The 24,762-nt window shown below is 42.7% G+C and overlaps 1 protein-coding gene across 2 annotated transcripts in view; it reads right to left on the bottom strand.

Moving 5' to 3' along the window:
* Window positions 1-4,167: 4,167 nt before the first annotated feature.
* The window catches only part of Glrx3 (glutaredoxin 3), a 30,292-nt gene continuing 9,697 nt past the window's right edge, over window positions 4,168-24,762 (bottom strand). For both annotated transcript variants that reach the window (XM_034485550.2, XM_076912358.1), the window contains 9 exons: window positions 19,696-19,770; window positions 18,683-18,884; window positions 13,330-13,502; window positions 13,073-13,134; window positions 11,165-11,222; window positions 9,589-9,641; window positions 8,280-8,319; window positions 8,102-8,194; window positions 4,168-4,428 (listed from right to left, as the gene is read on the bottom strand). In XM_034485550.2, the coding sequence (XP_034341441.1) occupies window positions 4,378-4,428; window positions 8,102-8,194; window positions 8,280-8,319; window positions 9,589-9,641; window positions 11,165-11,222; window positions 13,073-13,134; window positions 13,330-13,502; window positions 18,683-18,884; window positions 19,696-19,770 (807 nt within the window). In that variant the 3' untranslated portion in view covers window positions 4,168-4,377. The remainder of the gene's footprint in view (window positions 4,429-8,101; window positions 8,195-8,279; window positions 8,320-9,588; window positions 9,642-11,164; window positions 11,223-13,072; window positions 13,135-13,329; window positions 13,503-18,682; window positions 18,885-19,695; window positions 19,771-24,762) is intronic.

Below are 24,762 nucleotides of genomic sequence, written 5' to 3'. Positions count from 1 at the left end.
CTTGGTGTTCTTGTGGGAATCCTAACAGTGGGAGTGTGGACTGTCCCTGACTCTTTTACCTACTTGTGAGACCCTTTTCCCCCTACTAGGTTGCCTTGTCCAGCCTTGATGTGACGGTATATGCCTGGTCTTATTATATAGCTTGTTGTGCCATGTTTGGTTGATTCACTGGGAGGTCCACTCTTTTTTGAGGGGTGGGGGGACCTGGGAGGGGAGGTGCAGTGGAAGAGATGAGAAGAGGCTAGGGGGAGGAGAGGAAGGGGAAACTGTTGCTGGGACGTGATATATAAGAGAAGAATAAAAAGAAATCCACAAGCAAAGAGGGTGCTGGGAAGGAAGCTTTGTTTCCATTCCACCTTTAGAGACATTTCCTTCCTGCTTCCTGAACAAGGAGCCACAGCTCACACAGCAGATGTGTGCAAGCCCCACAGGAATCAGAGGCTCCTTCCCAGGAGATGGACAAGAACAGCTCTGAAGAGGAACTCCAGGGATTCCAGGCGTCAGGTCTCAGCTGTGGGTATCAGGAAAGGCAACACCCATCATCACTCCCCAGTGTCTCCCAGTGTCCTCCTCCTCGTGTGCATATTTATGTCCAAGCACATTTAATCTCTGTGCCACAGAATACACACTAAGACACACTGTGGCCACCATCTCCAAGCCCAGCCTGGACCGCACTGTCCTTTGCTGTGTGGTGGACACCTCGTACAGCAGGTGCTCGTGATTTACGGATAAGACCCTTCTGGCTAGCAGATACAGCTACAAAGGGAGACACATCTCAATAAAACAGAAAAAGAATATTTTAATATGGGGTGGGGTAGCTGGTAGGTTTCTGAAGGCTTTCTTCAGTTTTCTTCTAGCTTTTTCAGCATGCTATGTCTGTTGCCTTTGAGGAAAAACTTGGCCTGGTAGCATAAAAACTAGTTTAACGCCCCAAATTACCAACCAATCCTCTCTTCTTTCCAAACATCACCCACGCCTACACCCAGGTCATGATCACTATCCAGGCAAGCTCCCCATCTAGTGTCCATGTGGGAAACTGCAACTTCTTCAAAATAAGTGTGACTTTTTTGTTTGTTTGGTTGGTTGGTTGGTTGGTTTTGGTTTTTGAGACAAGGTTTCTCTGTATACCCCTGGCTGTCCTGGAACTCACTCTGTAGACCAGGCTGGCCTCGAACTCAGAAATCTGCCTGCCTCTTCCTCGTCAATCTCTGCTGGGATTAAAGGCGTGCGCCACCACTGCCTGGTTTAAGTGTGACTTTTTAAAGAACTATTAGGTGTGTTTAATAATTAGTCACTGGTAGCATTTAGATGAGAGTGAGGCAGCATAGAAAGGTTCATTTAGAGTCAGAATATGGCGGAATATGGAGCTTCTGAAAAGCCACCCTACTCCTGACACACACACACACACACACACACACCTCATTCAGAAGCCAGAGTCTTTTCCTTTTCCGCTAGATGGCACAGCTCCCCTATAGGAATGCACACGGTGCTTCAGGCATAGCCCAGGGCTGGACACATGCCTGGCTTGAATTGCTTCTGCTGCTAGACTTGATGGCACACATAGAAGACAGAGGCAGTAAGGCTCTGCTGCCCCAGCCTGGGCTCTCCCCATTAAAAAACACAATAGAGTGCTAAAGAAATAGCTCAGTGGTTAAGAATACTTGTTCTTGCTGAAGCCATGGGTTTGGTTCCCAGCATTCATATGATACTCACGCATCCCCACATCTATCCAGTTCCAGGGAGTCTGACACCCTCTTCTGACCTCCACAGGCACCAAGCACATGGTACCCACCCAGACACACATGCAGACAAACTGCACATGCATGCACATACAATAAATAAATCTAAAAGCATGGACCCTTGCAGGGGTACTTATACACACCAATATTCCTCCTGCAGGATACCAGGTTTGGGACAAGGGTCCATGATGACCAGCTTGCCAGGATTCCTTCAAATCTGAACAGCTGTGAAGACCAGCTCTGCAGACTCAATGGGGGCCGCTCCTGTAACACCAGATTGTGCAACTGCCCTCAGATGGCACACACAGTTCTCAGACACCTGACATGGGTTCTGGGAATCAAACTAGAGCCCTCTGCAAGAGCAGTGTGCGCTCTTAAGGCCTCTGCCGTCCTCCTAGCCTTTGCTTTTTACCTTTTGAGACAAAGTCTCATGTATCTCGGGCTAACTCTGAATTGCCTTCGTCCACTTCCTGATCCTTCCAGAAGTGTCACAAGTGTGACACCAAACCCAGAAAATCTTAAGCTTTGAGCTTCAGCTTCAACTGTCAGGATAGGTGTTATATGTGTACCTCTTCATAAACCATACACTTTGAGCATGTTATACTGTTTGGGGGATGGATTTTGACTTCTGACAATGTTGCCCTTATATATAAGCCACACCTACTACACTCATTCCCCTCCTCCTCCTGACCTTTCTTCCCATCCAGCCCCTGCCTCCTGCCCTCCTGACTGCAGTCTTTAACTTTGTGGCACTTCCACCCCCTCTTCTGGAATGTTCCCTTGGCCTTGTTAGAGTCGGCACAGACGTCCCATTTGGGGCCTCCGTGTGTTCAGACATGTCCGCACTTGCACAACTCCACACAGCACGCACTTGGAAGTCTCCACCAACACACACCCAATAAAACATCCAAACACTGCAGCCTTTTCTCAGGAAATGAAATCTGTGTGGCAGATGCTGGAAACAGAGCTGACTCTAGAACCTAAGTGAACTTCAATGCATTCATTTTCACCCTGTCCTTACTGCTTCTGGTTCCTGCCTTGGCTTCCTTACTGTAAGCCAAATAAGCCACTTCTTCCCTGAGTTATTTTTGTCAGGGTATTCTATCACAATAGAAAAGAAACTGGGACACATAGCGTGAGATAATGGAATAGAACAGGAGGCACTGGGAGATTAAAAAAAAAAAAAATACAAAGGCCATGTACAAATAATTTCAGTTTGGGAAACTAAAGAAAAGCAGTCTTCCTACAGATGGTCTGAATAAAAAGTGTGCCCCCCCCACCTAATCTCCAGGTTCTGAAGACTTCTTCCCGTTGACAGTGCTGTGTGGGAGTTTTAGGTGGCCTTGTTTGAGGAAGAATGTCACTGGAGACGGGAGTTTTAAGGCTTGCACCATTCAAGTCCTCTCTCTCTGCTTCATGCCTAAGTTTCAACTGTGAGTCCTCAGCTTCTGCCCGAGACACCATGCCTATGGCTTACTACCATAATCTTCCTGACCAAATAAATACTTCCTTCTAGAAACTGCCTTGGTCCCAGTGTTTTATCTCAGCAATAGCAAAGTAACTAATATAGTCAGACCTTCAGGAGGTACACAGAAAGAAGCCTTCGTAAGAACCTGCATTTAAGGTTCTCTTTCCCAATGGTTTTCTTTCAGTGGAAATGAAGAGCCTTATTATCCATAAAATCCCCATTGACATCCTAAGCCCTAGGAAGCCAGGCCCCAGCCATCTCTAAAACGTGTGCTTCTCCAACCCCTCCACCTTCAGCAACAGGACCCAGGTTAAGGGGCAGCGTCTCCAAGCTCTGGAGAGGCTGGATTCACACTCCATCCTTGGCTGCTTTCCTCCCGTTAACTGGCACACACTGCTTGCCTTTACACAGTGCCTCACAGAACATGATCATCTAAGAACATCCCACAGGCAGCAAATACGCAGACAGCACAGCTGTGAAGTCAGAAACCCTAAGAAAAGCTTGTGCAAAAATGGGACAAATGTCTCTGATGCATGTAAAGTCAGAGTGAAAAAAATATATTTAAATTTTCCATGGCTTTTAGAGTATTCTCTGCCTATTGGAAGGCAAAATTAGCACACTCAGTGCAACGAAGACAGAAGGGTGCTTCCCTTTTGGTCACTACTGCTCCCTCTCCTGGATGTTGGTACACGGATGTTCTGGCTTTCTGCAATGTAGCAGGATGAGCTTTCTCCAGTTGCGTCTTCCACGGCCGTGCGGCCGTGAGGAGCTCTGTGGCCAGTGAGGGGAGCTATTGGACTGCTTCAGAAGTTATCCAAGCTCTGCAGCACACTGCTTCTAAGAGGCCTTCACTGCATGATAGCCTTCCCTAATTGCTACAAGAGGCCCACGTGTTAAGAAAGGGATTTAAAGGAATTAGTGACAGTGACTGTATGTTACAAAGACACATGCTACACACAATCATTTTTTAGCTGGATCTGGAGAGTTTATTGCCTTCTCTGCTTCATGGAAAATGTAACATGTTTCTTCAGCACAACTCTGTGAAGCGCACTGAGCATGGCTGAGTGTGTCGTGTTTCTACCCTCAGTCCACTGCTCAGGACCAAGTCATCAACTGTTCCACGGTAATTAAATACTTCTTGCGGTCCTTGGACACCATGCTTAACGTTCACTAATTTTCTCCTTTCAGTATAGGCAGCAATTCACCATTGTCTTTCAGTTCCTTAAAAAAAAAAAAAAAAAAAAAAAAAAAAGAGCATATATGAGAAGAGTCTATGGTCATACCAACAACAAGCTTTTACCTGTATCTGACACAAAAAGGAGACACACTCACAAGCTTTCAACATGCCAACATTCTAACACCATAAAACAGAATACAAGGCTCAGCAGTAGGACACTGGCCTAACATGCCAAGGCCTTGGGTCCAAGTCTCTCTCACCCCTCCTCTCTCTGCACAAGTAAAACTGAACACAAACTATAGACTAGAATGTATTTTAAAACTAAATAGAGTCATCTTTCTGTATTCATGGAGGCTGACTCTGGGATCACTCCTTACAGAAGGTAATATGTAGACAACACAGGGCACACCACCCCCATGCTAAACCTGGTCTCCAGGTTCTAATGTGAATGCTGTTGTGCCTGTTACTTGGAAATAATGATAAAGAAAACACTGGCACACTGCTGGGAGCATGAAGGCCCTTGTATCCACAGATCTCCAGGGAAACTGGGAATGTTAAACACACCAGAAGCTGAGAATGGGAGGCTATTCATAGCCTGGTGATCTGCAATATCTGCTGAGCTAGACCATACCAAGCTTCATCGAACTTCTACAACTAGGACTGAAGACATCTAACAGTCTAAGTGACCCTTACATTATCTGTAAAGTCAGAGGCTCCTCCAAGCTTCCACAGCCAGGCCTAGAGGTGCCTAAGAGGCCAAATAACCTCCACACTATCCAGGCTAGACCCTTCCTTAGGCCCTTAAGCTAATACAGGTTGCCTATCTCTATAACCTATCTGGCTGGAAGAAACGACATGGTCTTTGAGTTGAGTTTCAATGTAATTATACTTTCTTTTACACTGGGGATTATATTGGGAAACTTTTTTTCCAAATTATATTGGGTTTAAGTATGTTGGCAATAAACTGCCTGGCATCATATTTCTGAAGTTTGATCCAGGTTGACAAAAGTCAATCTGAACAGTTTTCATTCTCCCTGAGTTTATTTCTCTTCCTAACATAACACCTGCGGGGCCCCCCTTACTACATGTTCGCTACAGACTAAAAAAAAAAAAAAAAAAAAAATTCTTTTGATAAGGAATCTCTGGGTGTCCTAGAACTAAGTAGCCAACTTACAGAAATCTTCCTGCCTTTGCAGGTCAAATGTTGGAATTAAAGGCATGTACACATTACCAAGTCTCGATTCTACAGATTAAAAAATATATACTTTTTTTTATCTTCAGTGGTTGAATCTGCACACATAGAACTCACAAATGGGAGGGAGGGCTGGCAAACAATCTCAGGTTACAAAGTGAAATAGGGTGTTCTAAACCAACAGATTAGTGAACACAAAATCACTAAGCCCAGGTAGCCGGAGTTCAGGTCCATAACTGATGGGTAGCCTTCAGTGGCATCAGGTCTTCCCAGTTTCCCCTCACACGCCAGCACCTGCTGCATTACGGTCCATTCTTCTCATCTCCAGATTTACACCTAAGCTATGCTGGAAAGCAGATGAACTCTACATAATAATAAGAATCCTTCCCTCTGAGACTCCTGGGGAGTTTCTTTCTCCTTTGAGAGCAGGCAGCTCTCACATCTTCTCTAGGCATTTAAACACACTTGACCAAGCACCCCGAGTCTAAGAGCTTCTCAGTTCATCACCAGCCTGTCAGTAACTGCCTTTTTCAGGAGATCAGACTGAACAAGTCACTGAGTTACTAAGTCAACAAAAAGTACCAGTGCTCTAACAGAAGCTAATCAGAATTACCATATGGAATGTATATTAATGAACAGATGAAAAACAGCACTCTGCAGGAAACACAAAGTGACGTTTCCACGAACTATGACAGTTCACAAAAAGTAGGAGCAGTAGCACCAGCTTGCAAATGCATGTGTTCTGAGCAGGGATCATAAAGTCATACAGTTCCCAAAAGGTTTCAACTACTTCCTGGTCTCCTAAGACCCTTTAGGACTAAGGCAGGACTGTGAGACATTCAGACAAGAACTCAAAAGACAAGGCTCAAAAGCATCTGGGATCTGAAGGCAGTATGTAATATGTCTACCTGCATATGATACGTGTGCACCTAGATGTTAAAGTAACAAATGCACACTTACTTTGTCTGCATGATACGTGTGTGCACCTAGATAGTAAAGTAACAAATGCACACTCACTTTGTCTGCATGATACGTGTGTGCACCTAGATAGTAAAGTAACAAATGCACACTCACTTTGTCTGCATGATACGTGTGTGCACCTAGATAGTAAAGTAACAAATGCATACTCACCTCATTGCTTAAGGGTTCCTAAAAGCTACAGTGTTTTTTTTTCCTCCAGGAATGAGACCATTACTAGGAAAACTACATCTCTACCTTGTTTTTGCCCTACCTTATTGTCAAAGTGCCATCAAACTCTGCACTTGGCAGGAAATAGAGCCTGCCCTGCGACACCAGGACAAAGCAGCCCTACCGCTGCCTTCAGCTCTGATTTCATAGATTGCTGGCTGGCCCAGAGATTGAGTTTGTCCATATTATGAAAGCCTGTTTTTAAAGCTTTTACTTTATAATGTTAACCATATTTTAAATTTTTTTTTTGTCCACTTAAAACTCAGAAAAAAACTCAGATAGCCAGAGGGTAATATCCTGCCCTGGAGAAGGAGCTGATCTACCATCTGCTGGTTCACACCCTCAACACACTGGCCAAGGTGGAGAGCAGTAGGGTAGAGAAGGGCCAGGAGAGCTGCAACTTCCCTTTCTAAGTTCACAGTAACCATACAGCTAATAAACACAGTTACTAGTAGGTAAGACCACCTAGTAGCACATTTTAAAATGTCAGGTCCATTGCCAGGCACTGGTGGTATATGTCACCACTCAAGAGGCAAAGGTAGGCAATCTCTGAGTTAGAAGCCAGCCTGGGCTACAGAAGAAGTTCCAGGACAGCCAAGGCTTCTCAGAGAAACTCTGTCTCAAAAAAAATAAAAAGAAATGCCAGGTCTGTTTAAGTTTTTTAACTGTCTAATAACCATTTACCAAGTTCCTAAAATAGACAGAGCATCAGGAAGAATTTGAAGTGATGTAAGACCAGCTTTGATGGCTCATACCCATAATCTCAGAACTGGGAAGGCTGAGACAGACCATGATCTCCTAGGCCTCATCCTCACACCTGGTGGTTAAGGGAAAAGAAAAATGACCCAGAGAAACAATTACAACAAAAAATAGAAATGCATACAAATTTTAGAGCAGAGAAATTCTCCCGATAGGAGAAATGCACATTTACAAAAGAAACTGGGCCCCAAAAAATGGAGATAAAAAGATTTAAGTACGGAAGACACGAGAAAACCTAAAGTTTTGGGAACCAGGTAAAGATGGACTGATAGACAAGAAAACAGGGAAGGAAGCGGGGTTGTAGTTAGCACAGCAGGTCCTCTGAGGTCATCTCAACACTCAGCTACAGCATTTAGCTCTCCCTGGCAGTGGGCAGCATTCAAAGGCTTTGAAGATGGCTCAGAGCAGGAGGAAGCATCACGCATCACACACACACACACACACACACACACACACACACACACACACAGACGAGGCTGGGTGAGGCTGCAGAAAAGAGGAGCCAGACACCACCAAAATTGGCTGTTTAAACACGTCAAATATTTCAGTTCTTGAGAATAGCAATGAAAAGCTCTTACCTTGACAATATCCAATCCTCCAACAAGATCCCCTCTCACATACAGCTGAGGGTAGGTTGGCCAATTTGAGAACGTTTTTAATCCCTGACGCACCTAAAGAAACAACAGAAATCCTGAATCCTTCCCATCAGACCCTATGAACAAAGGTAAAACATGGGATGGAAAACCTAGAACTTACTTCTTCATCCTCCAGTATATCAAAAGTTTCATATTCAACCCTACAAAAGGAAAAAGTGTCTTATCAGCTGGTTATTTTAAACAAAAACATAAAATCTATCTAGTGGGTTTCTTTTGTTTTTGGTTTTCAAGACAGGGTTTCTCTGTATAGCCCTGGCTGTCCTGGAACTCACTCTGTAGACCAGGCTGGCCTCGAACTCAGAAATACGCCTGCCTCTGCTTCCCGCCTCCTGGGATTAAAGGCGTGCGCCACCACTGCCCAGCCTATCTAGTGTTTTTAATACAATCAAGAAAAGCAGTCCACCGCTAACAAAACTTACTCTAGAAAGCCTGCTGTAAAGCAATGGAAACGACTTTTACTGTCAGACTTGTTGTTCTAAGACAAAACCACTGGGTCTTTTGATGGACAACACTAGCTACAGTGGGACTTGCCAAATTTTAAGTATTTATGGGCACAGCAGAAGACCAAGATATCTGTGTGTCAGTCAAAGGACAACTTGTAAGAGGAGTCAATTCTCTCCCTCCACTATTTGGGTCCCAGGGATCAAACTCCAGGCATCAGTCTTGGGGACAAGTACCTTTACCCTCTATACCATCTTGCTGGCCCCCCATCTTGCTTTAAAAAGAAGAGCCATTTTTTAAAGGTCATATTCAGATGGTGCTACATAACTGCCCTCCATCCTGCAACTTCGGAGAACAGGCTATCCATTCAAAGTATGATCAGAACACATATTGTAATTTGAAAAAACAAGAAAAATCAAACATTTGAAAATCCAAAAGAACATGTGCTCAACAGCTCCACATAGATGGATTTGGTTCTAAGCACAAAAGCCCATCAGGGAGTCCCCACCCACAACTCTATCCCAGCAGCTCCAACACAGGAGCAGAGACTTAAACAGCAATCATCCTACCTCACACAAAGCGGACCAGAGGCCTCCCTCCCATGCCCAGGACCTGAGTTACAGGCAGCTAAGATGCTATGGGTGCTGCTATGGGTGCTGCTATGGGTGCTGCTATGGGTGCTATGGGTGCTGGGAAACAACGCTCATCTTCTTTAAGAACAGTACACACTTAATCACTGAGTCATCTTTCTAGCTCTGAAAACACAGGCTTCAAAAAATGCTTAGATTATGTGACAGTCTCCCTGTATTTATGCATAGTGAGAACAAGGGCCTAAAAATCCCTTTTTGGTCTAAGTTAAAGCATTCAAAATATACTATTAAAATGAGAAATGTATGTCAATAAATAAGTACTATGCAAATACGCTTAAACAGTAAAACTGTGAAGTAGCAGTAGCAGAATGGACATACCCAGTACTATTCAGTATTTCCAGAATTTGTTTGCTGAATCCGCATTTTGCTTCCTAAATCATTAAAAAAAAAAAAAAAAAAAAAAAAAAAAAAAAAAAAAAGAGTGTACATTATTTTCCACAGACCCAGTGAGTGTGGCCAGTGTGAATGCTCAAGTCAGCACGTGGACCCAGCTCCTGTGCCTCTTCCATCCTCTCTGACTTCATTCCAAACAACCTTCAGACTGACTTTGGCTTTAACCTTTTAAGCCGAGTGACATGCAGCAGCTTAAAATCTTTGTTGTCAGGATGGTCCCCTAAATAAAACACAGATCATCTACACAGAATCACCTGACTCTTTTTCTTGCTCTATGCACAATGACAGAACACAGTTAAGCCAGATCTTTGCATTGTGGCATCAGCTATTTGAAGTGACTGAATTCCTATGCTTTATTTCAGGGCAGATTCCCCAAGTCCCAGCTATCTTGGGAAAAAAGACTGACAATACACAACAACTTAAAAGCTCCCAGGATACTACTTCCAAGACATACAAATTCTTCCTAGACAGGCACAAGAAATGTGGAGAGTGAAAGTCTGCTTTCAACAGTCATGGAGCAAGAGTTCCACTTCCTCATTACTACAAGTTATTAACACTGTGCACTATCCCAGTTAGAGTCTATGTCCTAACACAGTGGTATCTACATGATAAAATTATATTAATGTCTTCCTTATTACTTCCATCACACTAGTTACATTAACTAGTTAGTTGTTTTAACTAATGGCCTTCACTGTGTTGACACCATGGCAACCCTTATGGTAACCTGATGTTAATTAAAACAGTCCTATAGCACTAATAGATCCATTCATGAAAAGGCACAAGGAAGTCAAGAGTCTCTGGCATTTCCTGCCCAAGGTGGCTCGTCCAGAGCCTGAGCAGCTTCCTCACTCCACTACCTCACCCTCCTAAGATTTAGTCTCCTTATCCTGAGAGGAAAGCAAACTGCACAGCTTTGCCTGCCTCAAGTTGAACAGTTGAAACTCAACTGTTAACTACAAAATCGAAGAGAAATGACAGGACTAGCTTTTTGAAATTACCAATCTAATCCCAACACAGGAGAGAGTCAGCTTGTACCGCTTAATGAGTGTAAGGGGGCCTATCAAACTAATTCAGTATGCGGACTTTCATCAGACTGCAAGAACCAATCATGTTACCTCAGAGCACAAGGGCCACTGTCAGGATTTATTTCCTACTCGGTGGCCCTAAGGACAAGAACCTTAGGACTACCAGGGACATACATGTGCCCACAGTCCACATTCTCAAAAAAGGTACTAGCTAAGTGCTAGCAGTGTTGACCACTTCAGCTGACGACGTTTGGCAGCAGAAAGAAATGCACCCTGCTGAGATACTGATGATAAAGTCAAGCAAAATGGAGATTACTTTGTTTGATCTCCATAAGCACCAATTAAGGCCTGGATAACTTCCTGATACCACTATAGCTTCATTAGCTAAACTAGGAAAAAAAAGACTTAACTGTCCCCTTGCTGCAGATGTTAACATCAAAAGAAATTACAAATAAAACCATTTTTGAGTTCTTTACCTGTTTGTTTCCTTTCATAAAGAGCATCACAGAAGCTTTATTGGTCAGCACTTTGAGCCTAAAGAGAAAAAAGACTGATATAAAATGGCTCAGCTCAATTATTAAACAGCACTTCTGCTCTGCTTCCTGAGTAGCGGGCGTATTTGAGGGATAGCAGGATGACGGCTCACAGCTTTGAGTGGTACTAAACAAGCAAAAGCATTGACACTTTCCTTTATTTCATTCTCTCCCTGAGCCACTGTAAAATGTAATATGGCTTTTTAAGGCAACGAATGTTCTTTCAAGTTACAATTTAAGCCCATCAACTTGCAGTACTAAAAAAATAATAATAATCAATTCAGTAAGGAATTATTCAATGGGGGGCCTGTATACCAAGCCATCTACCAGTTCCCCAAATGAAGCAGTGAGCACTTCCCATCATGATGGTGCATAACACTCTTCACACCAGAACAGGGCAGTGAGCCTAAGAAAGAAAATCTTAGTCCTCCAGCCACCACTAACCTCAAAACATCAACCCTTCTCATTTTATCTTTATATGCCACCTGTCAAAAAGCACAATCTAACTTGTTATCTATCAGGAATGTTAATCACCCAAATTTAAAACAAAGTTTAGTCACAAATCTTTAGGGAAAATCAGTGTACAGGTAACAGGTCACATCATTTTCTCTTCACTCTTCTCATGCTGTGGAAACAGCATGGTCAAAACCTTGTGGAATAAAGCTGACTCTGGTCAGATGTATAGATCACACAGGCCAACAGGACACAGACCTGGCCACGCCCACTCACAGATGATCTAACCACCAAGATCCATGCATCACACGTAACTCAGCTGTCAAAATACTCATCACATCACTGGAGAGGAGCTCTTTAAACTACTACGTGAAACATACGCTCTAGTCAGTCTGTGCGTGCCTGAAGCAGGGAGGGCAAGAAGCAACACTTTAGGAAACAGGGTCTGAGGGAGACGTGGCAACAACATCAAGGACAGGCTACAGAGGTAATCCAGGGTATGAGACTAAGAGGCGCCCTAGGAGCAGCACAGCCTCAGGGGGAAAGGACATCATGGGCCGTGATAAAAGTCCACAAAGGGGCCTATGTGGTATCCATAACACCACTATCTTCTCATCACAACAAAAGGGTATACAGACCAGTGGCATTTGGCCAGCATGACATACACAGATAATACTATTTCTAAGGAGTACTTGGATTAAGAACAGACAAATAATCTTTATTAAATATTTATAGATTCTCAAAATGTGAAATAGCAAGGAAACTATAAACTCAAAGACCAACTAACAATTGTTGAGGTCTGATGCATTTCAAGATAAATTATTTTTAATTATTAATATAAAAATGTGAATTAATAAATTCACATTTATTACAACAGAACCACCTTCACATGTCCCTCTACACCAAAATCCACCATTTCTACAATACTTCTAAAGCAGGCTGTATTTCCCTCATAAACAGAAAGATGGTTTCATAGCTCCAGACTCTGCCTGAGTTTTGTGACTATGGCTTAGAGAAGCCTCTGAGAACCTAGCTTTTCCCATTAAACTCTTATCACATTTAGGATTGAACACAGCACTTGAGCTGCACACAAAAACACAGAGGTGCTATGCTCACACAAAAAAAGCAAGAACCAAATAGGACCCTGGACCCACTGAAAGTGATATTTCTACAGCATGAAGTAACATCTTCATAATCACTAAACCAAGCTAAAACATCTCCAGTCCAAATGAGAGCATCCCAACTTTGCAAGACTAGGTGCTGAGGAACACCACAACATTATGACCTGAATAGGCAACCACTAAATGTTTGGTGTCTACTCAGAAAGAATAACACACTAACAGGATTTATACACGGTTAAGATACAGAGCATACTGCTGCCAGATTTCTAGCACTTACCTTTCCTCTAACTTGGGTGCTTTGGGACAAATTGTATCTAACTCTTCTGATGCTTCCAGCTCCTGAAAGAAGCACATTATGACAACATAAACTACCTCGATCACCCCCACTGTAGAACACTGACAAATGTCTATCAGAAATACTGGGTTCTCATTAGTAAATCCCAAGGTACAAAAAAAAAAAATATGTGCTTTCAATTTATTAGAAGACTTTAGAAAAGTGCGCTCTAAACGAACTGTTTTTATAAAGAATCAAACCTTAATTATGTCAAGTCCTCCTACGAGCTCTCCAGAGACATAGAGCTGAGGATAGGTGGGCCAATTAGAGTATGTTTTGAGCCCCTGTCGAACTTCTTCATCTGAGAAGATATCAAAACTGCTGAACTGAATATTGTGTTTGTGAAGGATTTCCACCATCTGCTTGCTGAAACCTGCAATAGAACAAGGAAGAGAGATTCAGCGTCTCTCACATACCACACAGTGTCCAGGGGACAGAAATGCCCACCTTGCTGCATAGTGACTGAATCAGCGTAACTGGATAATATAAGACAAAAGTAAATGCTAGAAATTCGTTTAACCTAGAGCCTCACACAGAGCATAATTACAGTGAAGTGTGTGTGTTGTCAAAGCTGCCCTTTATGGAGACAGTGTTGGTCAATGAGCAGAACCAGGAAACCCTACCAAAGGTTCCATCCTGACAGTGACAAAGTTCTCTATAGCTGCTCCCTCTCCTTCAAAAGAAACTGACCAGGAACCTAAAACAGCTGTTTTAACCACTGGTTGACCACAGTGAGACCCAAGTGCAGTCCTTCCTACCACTCTAGGGAGCCTATGTGCACACTTCCAGAGGTGCTTCACATCTTCACCTCCGAGCAAGATGTATGGGAATCAGAATCAGAAGTGCTCACTTTGGGTCTGAAGTCGGCACAGTCCAGTAAATGTTCAAGCCATCTTTGTTGTTACATATGAACTGTCTCTAGACTGATATCACTCCTTCTCAGCTTTTGTTGTAACTTGATAGTTTCTTTCCTGAAACTATTTACATTCCCTTAGTGTGCAGGACAATGATTTTCTTTGAAGCTACACTATAGTCACAAATTTGTCCCAGGAGTTTAGAATTTGATGAAGTCATCTTCTTCCAGGGTTTGCAACAGTCCTATGAATCTATCAGTCCAGGCTGAAAAAGGGTCACTTTTCTTCCCAGATGCTAATTCTTATCAACTAGATCTCCAAGTTGGAACTACCTTCCTCTTTCTCCCTTCACCATTCTTTGAATGATACTCTTAATTCACTGGAATGTAAACTACTCTTCCTTTAAGATTTCCCCACATCAGCAATTATTTTCAAGTAAAAACAAATGAAATTCAGTATAAGATGAACTGCACTGGTCTTGCCTGACGTCACCCAAAAGTTTATTTACTTAATAGTAAATGGAGCTGAGCCCCAAAAGCTTCCCAGCCCTGCCGCTGCTGAGATGAAGCACTAGGAGAGTGTGCAGCACATAAGCTGCTTTCCTACAACTCAAGTGTGGCGTTCATGCACAGCCTCAAGTCAAACACTGTTTCTGAATGTTTTCACTCATCTGGGAGTTCATTAGTAAACAGCTAACGGCTGACTGCTGATGGTTATTCTGTTCCCAATATATTAGCTCGTTTCTACTGTAACTGGCTGAGAAAAGGCTTTATTTTGGCTTTAGGCAATTACATGGAGACTAGAAAGATTGATTGGTAGGGTTTCATTTTTAAGGGTTAAAGTGGCAGACTGGAAATGTTATGCTTAAGGATAAAGTAGTAATAAGGCTTTATTCTAATAACAAAATATTTATACACTCCTGAAGAAAAATGCATGCGTGTTACAGAAGCATTTAAAAGTTTAAAAAAAAAAAAATCTCATTTACCACAAAATCACCATTTCTATGTGCAGTCATTTCCACTTGTGACATGAGTAATAAGCCTAACTGGCACATTTAATAACTACCTAAAACAGACCCTACGAGGGTTTCTGCACTTGTGCTTTGCATCTCTCAAAGCTCCCACAGACAGACATCTACCAGAGCTTTACCTGCCACAGCTAGGAGTCCCCCAATAACCTCAGTATCCTGCTAAAGAACCTCAATGGTTCAGAAAACTTCACCAAGTTCTCTTCCTATTCGTATGAGAAGTCAGAAGTGAGGCAACTTAGGGCTATGCTTGTAAGTCACCATAAAGTCTGCAGATGGAGTCTAGAAGGAGAGCAGAAGGTGCAGTTGTGGCCTGTAACGGTCCTAGAACAGGCAGCCTCTGGAAACAATTTCCCACTTTTTTGGATATGTAGCGCAAATGTTATTCAAGTTTTCTGGGTAACACAAAGCAAGGTCAGGGCCACGATTCAAATGCAAGTGTAACCCTACTCCACAGCAGATGCTGAGCCAGGAGCAAAGCAGTTTGAGTGGCAGAGTACTCTCAAAAGCCACTCTGCTGCCTGAGAGAAACTGAAATGGAGATTAGACCTTGTGTTAGGCCCAACAAGAAACCTCCAGTTCAGAGAGATGATCTGTGTTTTTATGAAGGAGCTAGCCTCCTCTTCACTGGAGTGTGATATGGAACAGAGACAATTTTATACTAGGCAGCTCAGAAAGCAAGAACAGCCGGGCAGTGGTGGCACATTCCTTTAATCCCAGCACTTGGGAGGCAGAGGCAGGCGTATTTCTGAGTTCGAGGCCAGCCTGGTCTACAGAGTGAGTTCCAGGACAGCCAGGGCTACCCCAAAGACAGGAGATGGAAGGTAAAGAGGGTGCACACAACTGTGCACAAAAACCAGAGGAGGTGACCAGGCAGTCCCCACACAAAGGCTTTTCAGCTGACCCAACATGAACACTTTGGTAAGTATTCTCCAATAATCTCTATGTGCCAGGAAGGAAGACACATAAAAAGAAACCAAGGATCAGGAAATAGGCACTTACTAGAACTGTCAGAAAAGTTACAAAGATGGCACACAAAAAGAAGAACTGGCAGTTAAATCTTTATGCATCTAACAATCTCTTTACCTTTTTTTCATTATCTAAATACCTAAAAATCTTGTTTTTTATTGCTCTAAAATATCTAAATTTTCTTTTTATTCTATTTGTAATCTTGAATGTCACAAAATTTATTTTTAAAAAGGCCATAAATTCAGTTTAGAGAAATACACTATTTCTAAATAAGCCAAATTCAGAAAGACAAGTAACATATTTTCCTTTGTATGCAGAAACTAGATTTAAAATTGTGTGTGTGTCTTTGTGTCTGTGTCTGATCACCTGTTTCTGTGTATGTGCACACATGTGTGTGTGTGTGTGTGTGTGTGTGTGTGTGTGTGTGTACATGCACACACATCCACATGCACGGGGAATATCACAATTCTGAAAAGGGAGGAAAAGAGGCATTAGCTCTGACAATGGGAAACAGGGGTGAAATACAGGCAACCAGAAAGCAGCAGAGAGCTGACAAAGGAAGGAGGAGAACCAGCTGGAACTGGAAAAGGCTTGGGATAGTGTGGGGGAGGGGCAAAGATTCTATCACAATCCAATGTATGCTAACTTAAAAGTTAATTTCTAAAAATGATTATTTCTATTTGCCACTAATGTGTTTGAAAAATTAGAAAACCCCTGCACTGAAAGACCTTCTGTGACAAGGCCACCCCAGCATTCTCCAGAGCAGATGAAAGCCAAGGTACTTCTAGCACCTGGCTGGTACCCAGTTCCTGAGCAAGGTCAACTTCAGTGGCAGAGCTGAAGCCAGCAAGTGACAAAAACCCCCCACCTCTGCTGACTGGTAACACTTTGTCAGTCAATTTTGCCTCCAGCCAATATCACTAGTTTATCAGCAAATATTTACAGAGTGGTGTTGTTGAGTTTCAAAAAATAAGGTATCAGATAGACAGTTTGCTATGAATAACCTGCCATGGAGGTTTATCCAAATTTTATAGGCCTTCCTACTGCCCTTTAGACTGGAATAAGGTAAGTCCTTATCTAGACAACATGAAGCACCAGAGAGGGCAATAATTCCAACCCTCATTAAAAATAAAGTAACCAAAAAAAGCACCATGAAGACTGACTGTTCCCTGTCACTACTTAAGTCAAGGGCAGACCCAGGAAGCTTTGCAAGGCTGACTCAAAACGACACTGCCTAGGAAACCTTTCAGGCAGAACTAAGAGAGAAAGGAATCACTTCATCTTTTTAATAGAACTTAACAAGATCCTTTACTGTTAAAAGTAGACTGTTTCCTGACCACAGAGGAAGAGTTTAGAGCGGAACACTCTCAGAATGGCAGTGTGGCTCTCTCCAGTCACACTGGACACACAGTAATCCTGTCAACAGCATACCCGACTTTACTGCCACCTATCTTAATAAATCCCCACTACTGCAGCTGAAATAAATACCCTTAGAGTCTCAATAGAATCATCAAAAGGCATTAAAAACTCAATTATGTAGCATAATAATGTTTTAGTAGGCACAGTAAAAAGAAAACAACATAACCTCAATACCAGAGGGTCAAATAATTACAAAACTTATTTAAGGGTAAAATTATAAGCACCCTCATGTACAGAAAGTACATGTGACTATAAGCCAAGACTCAGTGATCTTTAATCTACTAACAGCTAGCCACTAGAAGTGACAGTAGTGGGTGAAAAATGTCATCACGCAAGAACAAGAGGGGAAGCAGGAAGACAGAGCAGACTCAGGCCCTAATGAAAGCCCTCAAGCTGTTAAATTATGAAATCTAAACAAAAAGATGAGAAGGAAGCTGCCAAGAAAGAAGACTGTTCAGAGTAAACTACACAAGCCAGAAATGCTCAAGAGATAAAAAGTGCTTCTACACAACCATCAAGACTAGAGCTGTATCCCAGCACGCACATAACAATCCATGAGTCAGTACATGACTATAACTCCAGCTCCCAGAGGATGGAGACAGGAATATGACTGGGACTTGCCAGCCTAGCAGGTTCCAGACATTGCCTCAAATAACGGGTGGAAACTGACAAAGATCCTCCAATGTCCTCTCCTGGCATGTGCACATGCACACTCACATGCCCACTCTGACAGACTAGGCTGGAGGGATGACCCAGAGGTTAAGAGTGCTTATACTAGTTGTTCTTGCAGAAGACCCAAGTTTCACTTTCAGCATCCATGTTGGGAAGCTCACAACCGCCTCTACTTGCAGCTCTGGAGAATCCAACATCCTCTTCTAGCTTCTTTGGGCCTACATGCTATGCTTACATACAAAGAGACACACATACACACAAAGACATACACATACATATACATACACAGCTTTTAAAAAACCTATACAGGCCAAAGACCATTAATAGAGATAGCAACATGACAGCTGGAACCTAATCCCTCCCAGCTCTACTACCATGTGAGCAAGGTATCTTTGTAGCTGAGGACTCAGATGGGAAACAGAAAACCGGAACCTGGTGATTTCCAAAGACCTCCCCCTCCAGCTCCCATGTCCTCCAAGTATACAGTCACTGACAGTTATTGGTGACTCGTATGATGAAAGAGGGAAGTGTAGCCAGCCTAACCCTACGCGCGTCAACAGCGCCCATGCAGGCAAGGTCATTCTGCTCCAATCATCAGGATCAGCTTCTTACCACAGCGTGGTTCTTGAGGTGTTCCCTTCATGAACAGCATGCAGGGGGCAGCGTGGGTCAGCTTTTTCAGGCGAAGGTTGAGATCTTCTTTAAGATGCTCATTAGTACTAGGAGGAAAGGATCCACTAGACACGTGTCGCTGGACTTTTTTGGTCAACTCTGGGGCATGTGCACCATCTAACCGGTCGACTTTCTGAGAATTCTGAAGTTTGAAATGTCATTTAGAACAAAGTCACCATCATTTATACTTTAAAGTCCAAGGTTCTAGGAAGTACCTATAGCTCTAGCCAATGTTTAAGGGTATCTCTGTTGTTACTGAAGTCAGAGAGTAGGGTTAGCAACTGCTTGCACTGTTTCTCACTTAGAAACCCTCATTTTGGCCGGGTGGTGGCGGCGCACGCCTTTAATCCCAGCACTTGGGAGGCAGAGGCAGGCGGATTTCTGAGTTCGAGGCCAGCCTGGTCTATAGAGTGAGTTCCAGGACAGCCAGGGCTACACAGAGAAACCCTGTCTCGAAAAAACCAAAAAAGAAAAGAAAAGAAAAGAAACCCTCATTTTGGAGCATGCTGGGGAAGCAGACATCTCAAAGTAATCCCAGCCTGAATAGACCTACTGAACACAAATGAAGTTCTGGAGAGCTGTGGTAAGTGGTAATAATACCCGTGGGTGCCCTGAAGCACAGATTTGCACTCGATTCCCAAGGAGTCATTAATCAACTAGAACCAGCCAGATGTCTCCTCACATCCAGGCACCATATCCTCAATAACCCACTTCAAACCTGGGTCAGGGAGTACGAGTCTGCAAGAGAAGACTGCATTCTGGTCAGGAGGCTCCAGTTCTAGCTGTGGGTTGCCCACTGCCCACGGCAAGCAACCAGCATTGTCTTCATCAGTGCAAAAAAAGAGAATACCAGAAAAAGGTACAAGACCAGGAGCAACCAAATAAAAGAATCAAAGCACACAGTCCCAGGAGCCTCCTGGATGGACCATCTCTGGTGCCTCTTTCATCCTTACCTTGAAGAACAGGAAGGTGGGAACAGAACTAATTTCATATTTCTCAGATACTTCAGGAACAGCTTCGGCTTCCAGCTTTAAAAATAAAAGAATCCAAGCTTCATTATTACTGGTCCTTTTTCTACTTTGATATGCAAATCAGTTTCACATGCACTGGCCCTTCAAGTCCATGGTATTTTAAGACTACAGGACAAAAGTTTATGACACATTTACATTTAAATGAGACTCACTGGGCTGGCATGTCATCCACGGAGTCTGCAGTGTCAAAACAGGTTCAGAGGTTTTTATTTTGTTGCACATTTCAAAAGATGCCTGGAGGCTGTGAATAAAATTTTTGGTGCACTAGTGACCTAGTAAATTTTCAATCATATGCAGCTACTACTATATTGAAATCCATAAATCACTGACCCCAGTTATGTCATGATTACAGTGCTTATTTTCTGCCCACAGCAATTCTTGCTGTTTGCTCTATTGACTAATTTCAAGAGGCAGTACATCATGACTGACAGTTGCAGCTTTCTGCAAATTATGAAGCAAAAAGGAGTATTTCTTCAATAAACTATTGATGTCTGATAAATTTTACTTTTAACCCCTGCATGGATACTGGACACTATGCAAACAGCCTGCTGGCTTGCTTGCACTGCAGTCTATTCAAATGTGTAAACTCATTTTGACTAAGATGACTGTATTTGCTCTGATCATTTCCTTGGGACCCCTCATCAAACATGATATAATGTGGTATCTGGCACATGGGTTTCAAACAGATTTAGAAACACAATTTCTAGATAATTAGAACACAATTATTGTAAAATATTTACGTAGGTCTTTATAAATATACTTTGAGGGAAAACCAAGATATATTATTCTTTTTCTCATAGGACTGTCAATTTAATATAAACTTTTGAAACCAATAAAAACTTGTATTCACATTATACCTGTAGGAAATAAAATTTATTGATAAATTATATTGTTAAATGTATTTAAAATATATATACTGAATTTCTCCAAGAGTGAAAGATTTCCACTGGGCTTAAAATGTGATTTTTGCCTCTGCTGTACCCAGTCAGGCTACCTGTGTTGTCCTGGCAGGCAGAAGTACTGTCTCGCCTGCAGTCTCATGCTACCTCACCCAGGGTCTCACCTTTTCTCAGGCTTTGTTTGTAAGGATATTTTTAGTGCTTTCTTGCAAGAGTATTTTTAATTGTTTCTATTTTCAAATGTACTTAAAGAGAGACCAGTTTGACACAATCATTTTGAACAGATTGACAGATTTAGAAATGTATGTACTATTTTTTCCTTAGGTGCAATTCCATACTCAGATCAGTGGTGCCCATGACGTCACCTAGCAGCTCACTCTTTCCTCCAGCTCTTTGATCAGCTGAGCAATGCTCAGAAAGAGACCCTACCTACAATACAGCTGAGCAACACTAAGAAACATGTTCCTCAACCAGAACAGACAACACCCTAACTCTTAACACAGGCCTGCCTACATATGTTAACTACATTTCTGCTGCCATTCTTGCCAATGGATGAAATAAAAGTGCCTTCCCTTAAATCAGCTTCCAGAAGACTAGCTCTTCCTCATAGAGGCAATGGGGACACACAAACACACAGAACAGATGATGGGATTATCACTACCATCATAAAGTTCTCCAAAATATCCCCATCTGATGTTCTAACACCTTTGTAGAGCTAGGGTAGAGGCTCCCAGGATTTGTCCAGCATGCCTGTGGCCCTGGGTACGATCCCTAACATCACAGAAAGGAATCTTTGCAGCACTTCAAATTCTTTGAAAATGTGGCTCTAGAGTATAATGGTCTTAGTAATGAAAATAGAAAACACTTTTAAATGACCTCCATGTATGCACAAGAGCTCAAAGCTACCTTTCATGAACACCAGCTCCATACCATGAACCTTTCTACAAACTAGATGAATAAACTTGATAAACAACTGGTAAACCATCATTTGTGGACATACTTTAAGACTGTTTGACCCAGCAAGAGGCAGACTGAGCAAGAAAGACTCACCTGTCCTCAAACCCTGAGAGAACCAGCTAACAGCATAAGGCCTCAACAGAACATAAACGACAAAGGAAAAGTGAGTTCCCACTCTCTTCTCAGGCTGAAACACCTGTCTCCTCCCCACAGGAATAAGAGCCCCACCCCAGGAGCTCAACCTCTACACTCTCAGCTCCTTGGGTCACAGGCCTCTAGCAGACTACACAACAGGACCCCTGCTTCTCCAGCTTCAAGAGACTTCTAAAGCTCTTCAATGAGATGAGCAGATTTCTATAGCAAATCTCCTTACTTATCTGTATCTCCATGTTCCACTGGCTGTTTTCTGGACAAGCCTAGCTGATGTAAAAGGTGACATGGGTGACATAATCAGATTCAGAGAACGCAGCGCAGAAATGAAGCCTAAATATAAAATCTGTGCTTCTGTCATTATGCCACATGTAGCTTTCTTTCTACTGCTACAGTCAGAGGGAAGACTGCACTTTATCCACACTGCATCTTCACAATGCCACTGCTAGGAACTGAGCTCCTCAGAGCCTTCCCATGGTGTGCCTATGAGAAGGAATGACAGGTGAGAACATAGTGGGCAGGGAGAGGGGCCCTCATTCATTTTGGGAGGTATGACATAGGGGTTCCCTATGTAGTCTTGGCTGTTTAGAACTTGCTATATAGAACAGAGAGCCTTAAAGTCGATCCTCTGAAAACAGAGATCCAGATCCATCTGCCTGAATGCTGGGATTAGAGGAGTGGGCCAAAATGCCCAGCAGGGTCCTCACTCTCAGACTTCATTTTACAGCTCAGTGACATCATAGAAATGGCTCACAGCTGAGAGTTACTCTAAGCTAGCTAATGCCTGGGGTTTGGTACACTGATTCATTTATTTACTCCTGGTAGTGGCCAGCACCATCATCTCAGTTATTTTATACAGAGCAATTCTGCAGACATCTGGAAAGTAGCATTATCTGTACCTTTATGACACTTGCCTATTTCAGAGATTAAAGAAACCTAGTTTTTTTTTTAAGATTTATGCATTTTTATCATATGTATATGAGGGTTTACCTGCATATACATATGAGCACCATTCTTGGTGCTCACAGGTCAGATGCCCTGGAACTACAGTTATAGACGGTGATGAGCCACTGTGTAGGTGCTGAGAACTGAAACCAGGTCTCCAGCAAGGGTATCCAGTACTCTTAACTGCTGAGCTGTGATGATTCCTACACTAAACCTCAATGTAACTTAGTAGTAGAGCTCTTGCCTAACATAAATGTGAGGTCCTGAGTACAGTCCCCAACAGCACAATGGTGGTGTAGGGGATGCAAAGCACAGCACTGTAACTTTGTAACTCCTCCATGCCCTGACTCTCAGCACAGCGACCACTATACCAGTGGTTCTCAACCTCCCCAACCTGTGGCCCTTGAATACACTTCCTCATGTTATGCTCACATAAAATTATTTTCATTGCTACTTCATAACTATAATTTTGCTACTATTATGAATCATGATGTGATTATCTGTGTTTACTGATGGTCTCAGGTGACACCCTGTGAAAGGGTCCTTCAACTCTCAAAGGGGTTGTAACCCACAGGGTGAGAGGCACTATACCATACAATAAAATACTAACCAAAGCAACATCATAAACTCTCCCTAAACAGCTGACCCTAATCTTTGAGAAAGTTTATACTGAAGTGGAATTGTTAGTAATGGTCAGTGTTAGCTCTCAATCGACAGAAGTTTGGAACACCTGAGAGACTGGCTTCTGGGCATGACTGTGAGGAGACTATCCTAATCACCCAATGGGGAGTGTCAATCCCTTGGCAGGAGATCCTGGGCTGTGTAAGTGGAGAAGTGAGCCAAGTAATAGCATGTGTCATTCTCGTTCTCTTGGGAATATGACTGTAATCTGAGCAGCTGCCTCAAGTTTCTACAGCTGACTTCCCTGCTATGATGGACCTGGAATTATGAGCTAAATAAACCTTTCTCCCTTAAGTTGTTCCTGTCAGAGTAGATCATCACAGCGATAGGAATGCAACTATAATACATGGCAAATGAGAAATGCAGGAGGGGAGGATAGATTTCCTACAAACAGGGACTGATATTTCCCACCTTTTCATCATGGACAAAGCCATAGAATTTCTGTCTCCTTTCTACTATCTCTCATTCCCAAACATCATAATCTGAAAGACTCTACCAAATAATTGACAAATATATGTGACAAATATGTGTTCCCACCAACATGGTACACAAGCCTATTCAGCACCCAGGAGACTGAGGCAGAAGATCATAAATTCATCCTTCCACTTACCCAGACACATCCACATCCACAGATCAATAAAGTGTACTTTCATTTTGGGTAGAGACCTGACTATGTATTTTGAAAAGAAAAGGCAGTTAATTTTTTTTTTTTTTTTTTTTTTTTTTTTTTTTTTTTTTTTTTTTTGGTTTTTCGAGACAGGGTTTTTCTGTGTAGCCCTGGCTGTCCTGGAACTCACTCTGTAGACCAGGCTGGCCTCGAACTCAGAAATCTGCCTGCCTCTGCCTCCCAAGTGCTGGGATTAAAGGCGTGCACCACCACCGCCCGGTCAGCAGTTAATATTTTAATTAGCTAACTCATTCTATTCTGAGTAAACTTGAATCTTTTTGTAAGGCATTTACCAATGGAAATAATTCATGTAGTTCCTCACATCTCTTAAGAGATGTTAAGAGCCCACAGAAAAACCTGGTTTTATGATCCAACTGTATATGGCAGCAACTGAGGCAGGGAAGGACCTAGTCTATCAGAGGTAGTGTCTTACAGCCACATCACAAGTTGGGGAACAAGGGTCTCAGCAAAGGATTCAAAAGCCTTCTCTCTCTGCTTTTAGTCCTGGTAGGAACAAGCTTCACAAATCTTACCAGAAATGTGTGGCTGATCTGTCTGAGCTGGTGGTATCGTAGTAATTAGAAAACTAGTTCTTGCCAGGCAGTGATGGTACACGCCTTTAATTCCAGCACTTGGGAGGCAGAGGCAGGCAGATTTCTGAGTTTGATGCCAGCCTTGTCTACAGAGTGA

This window comes from Arvicanthis niloticus, chromosome 1 (genome assembly GCF_011762505.2).
Source record: "Arvicanthis niloticus isolate mArvNil1 chromosome 1, mArvNil1.pat.X, whole genome shotgun sequence".
NCBI lineage: Eukaryota > Metazoa > Chordata > Mammalia > Rodentia > Muridae > Arvicanthis > Arvicanthis niloticus.
Note: the sequence above shows the minus strand (reverse complement) of the source record. Positions and strands in the feature narration are given on the sequence as shown.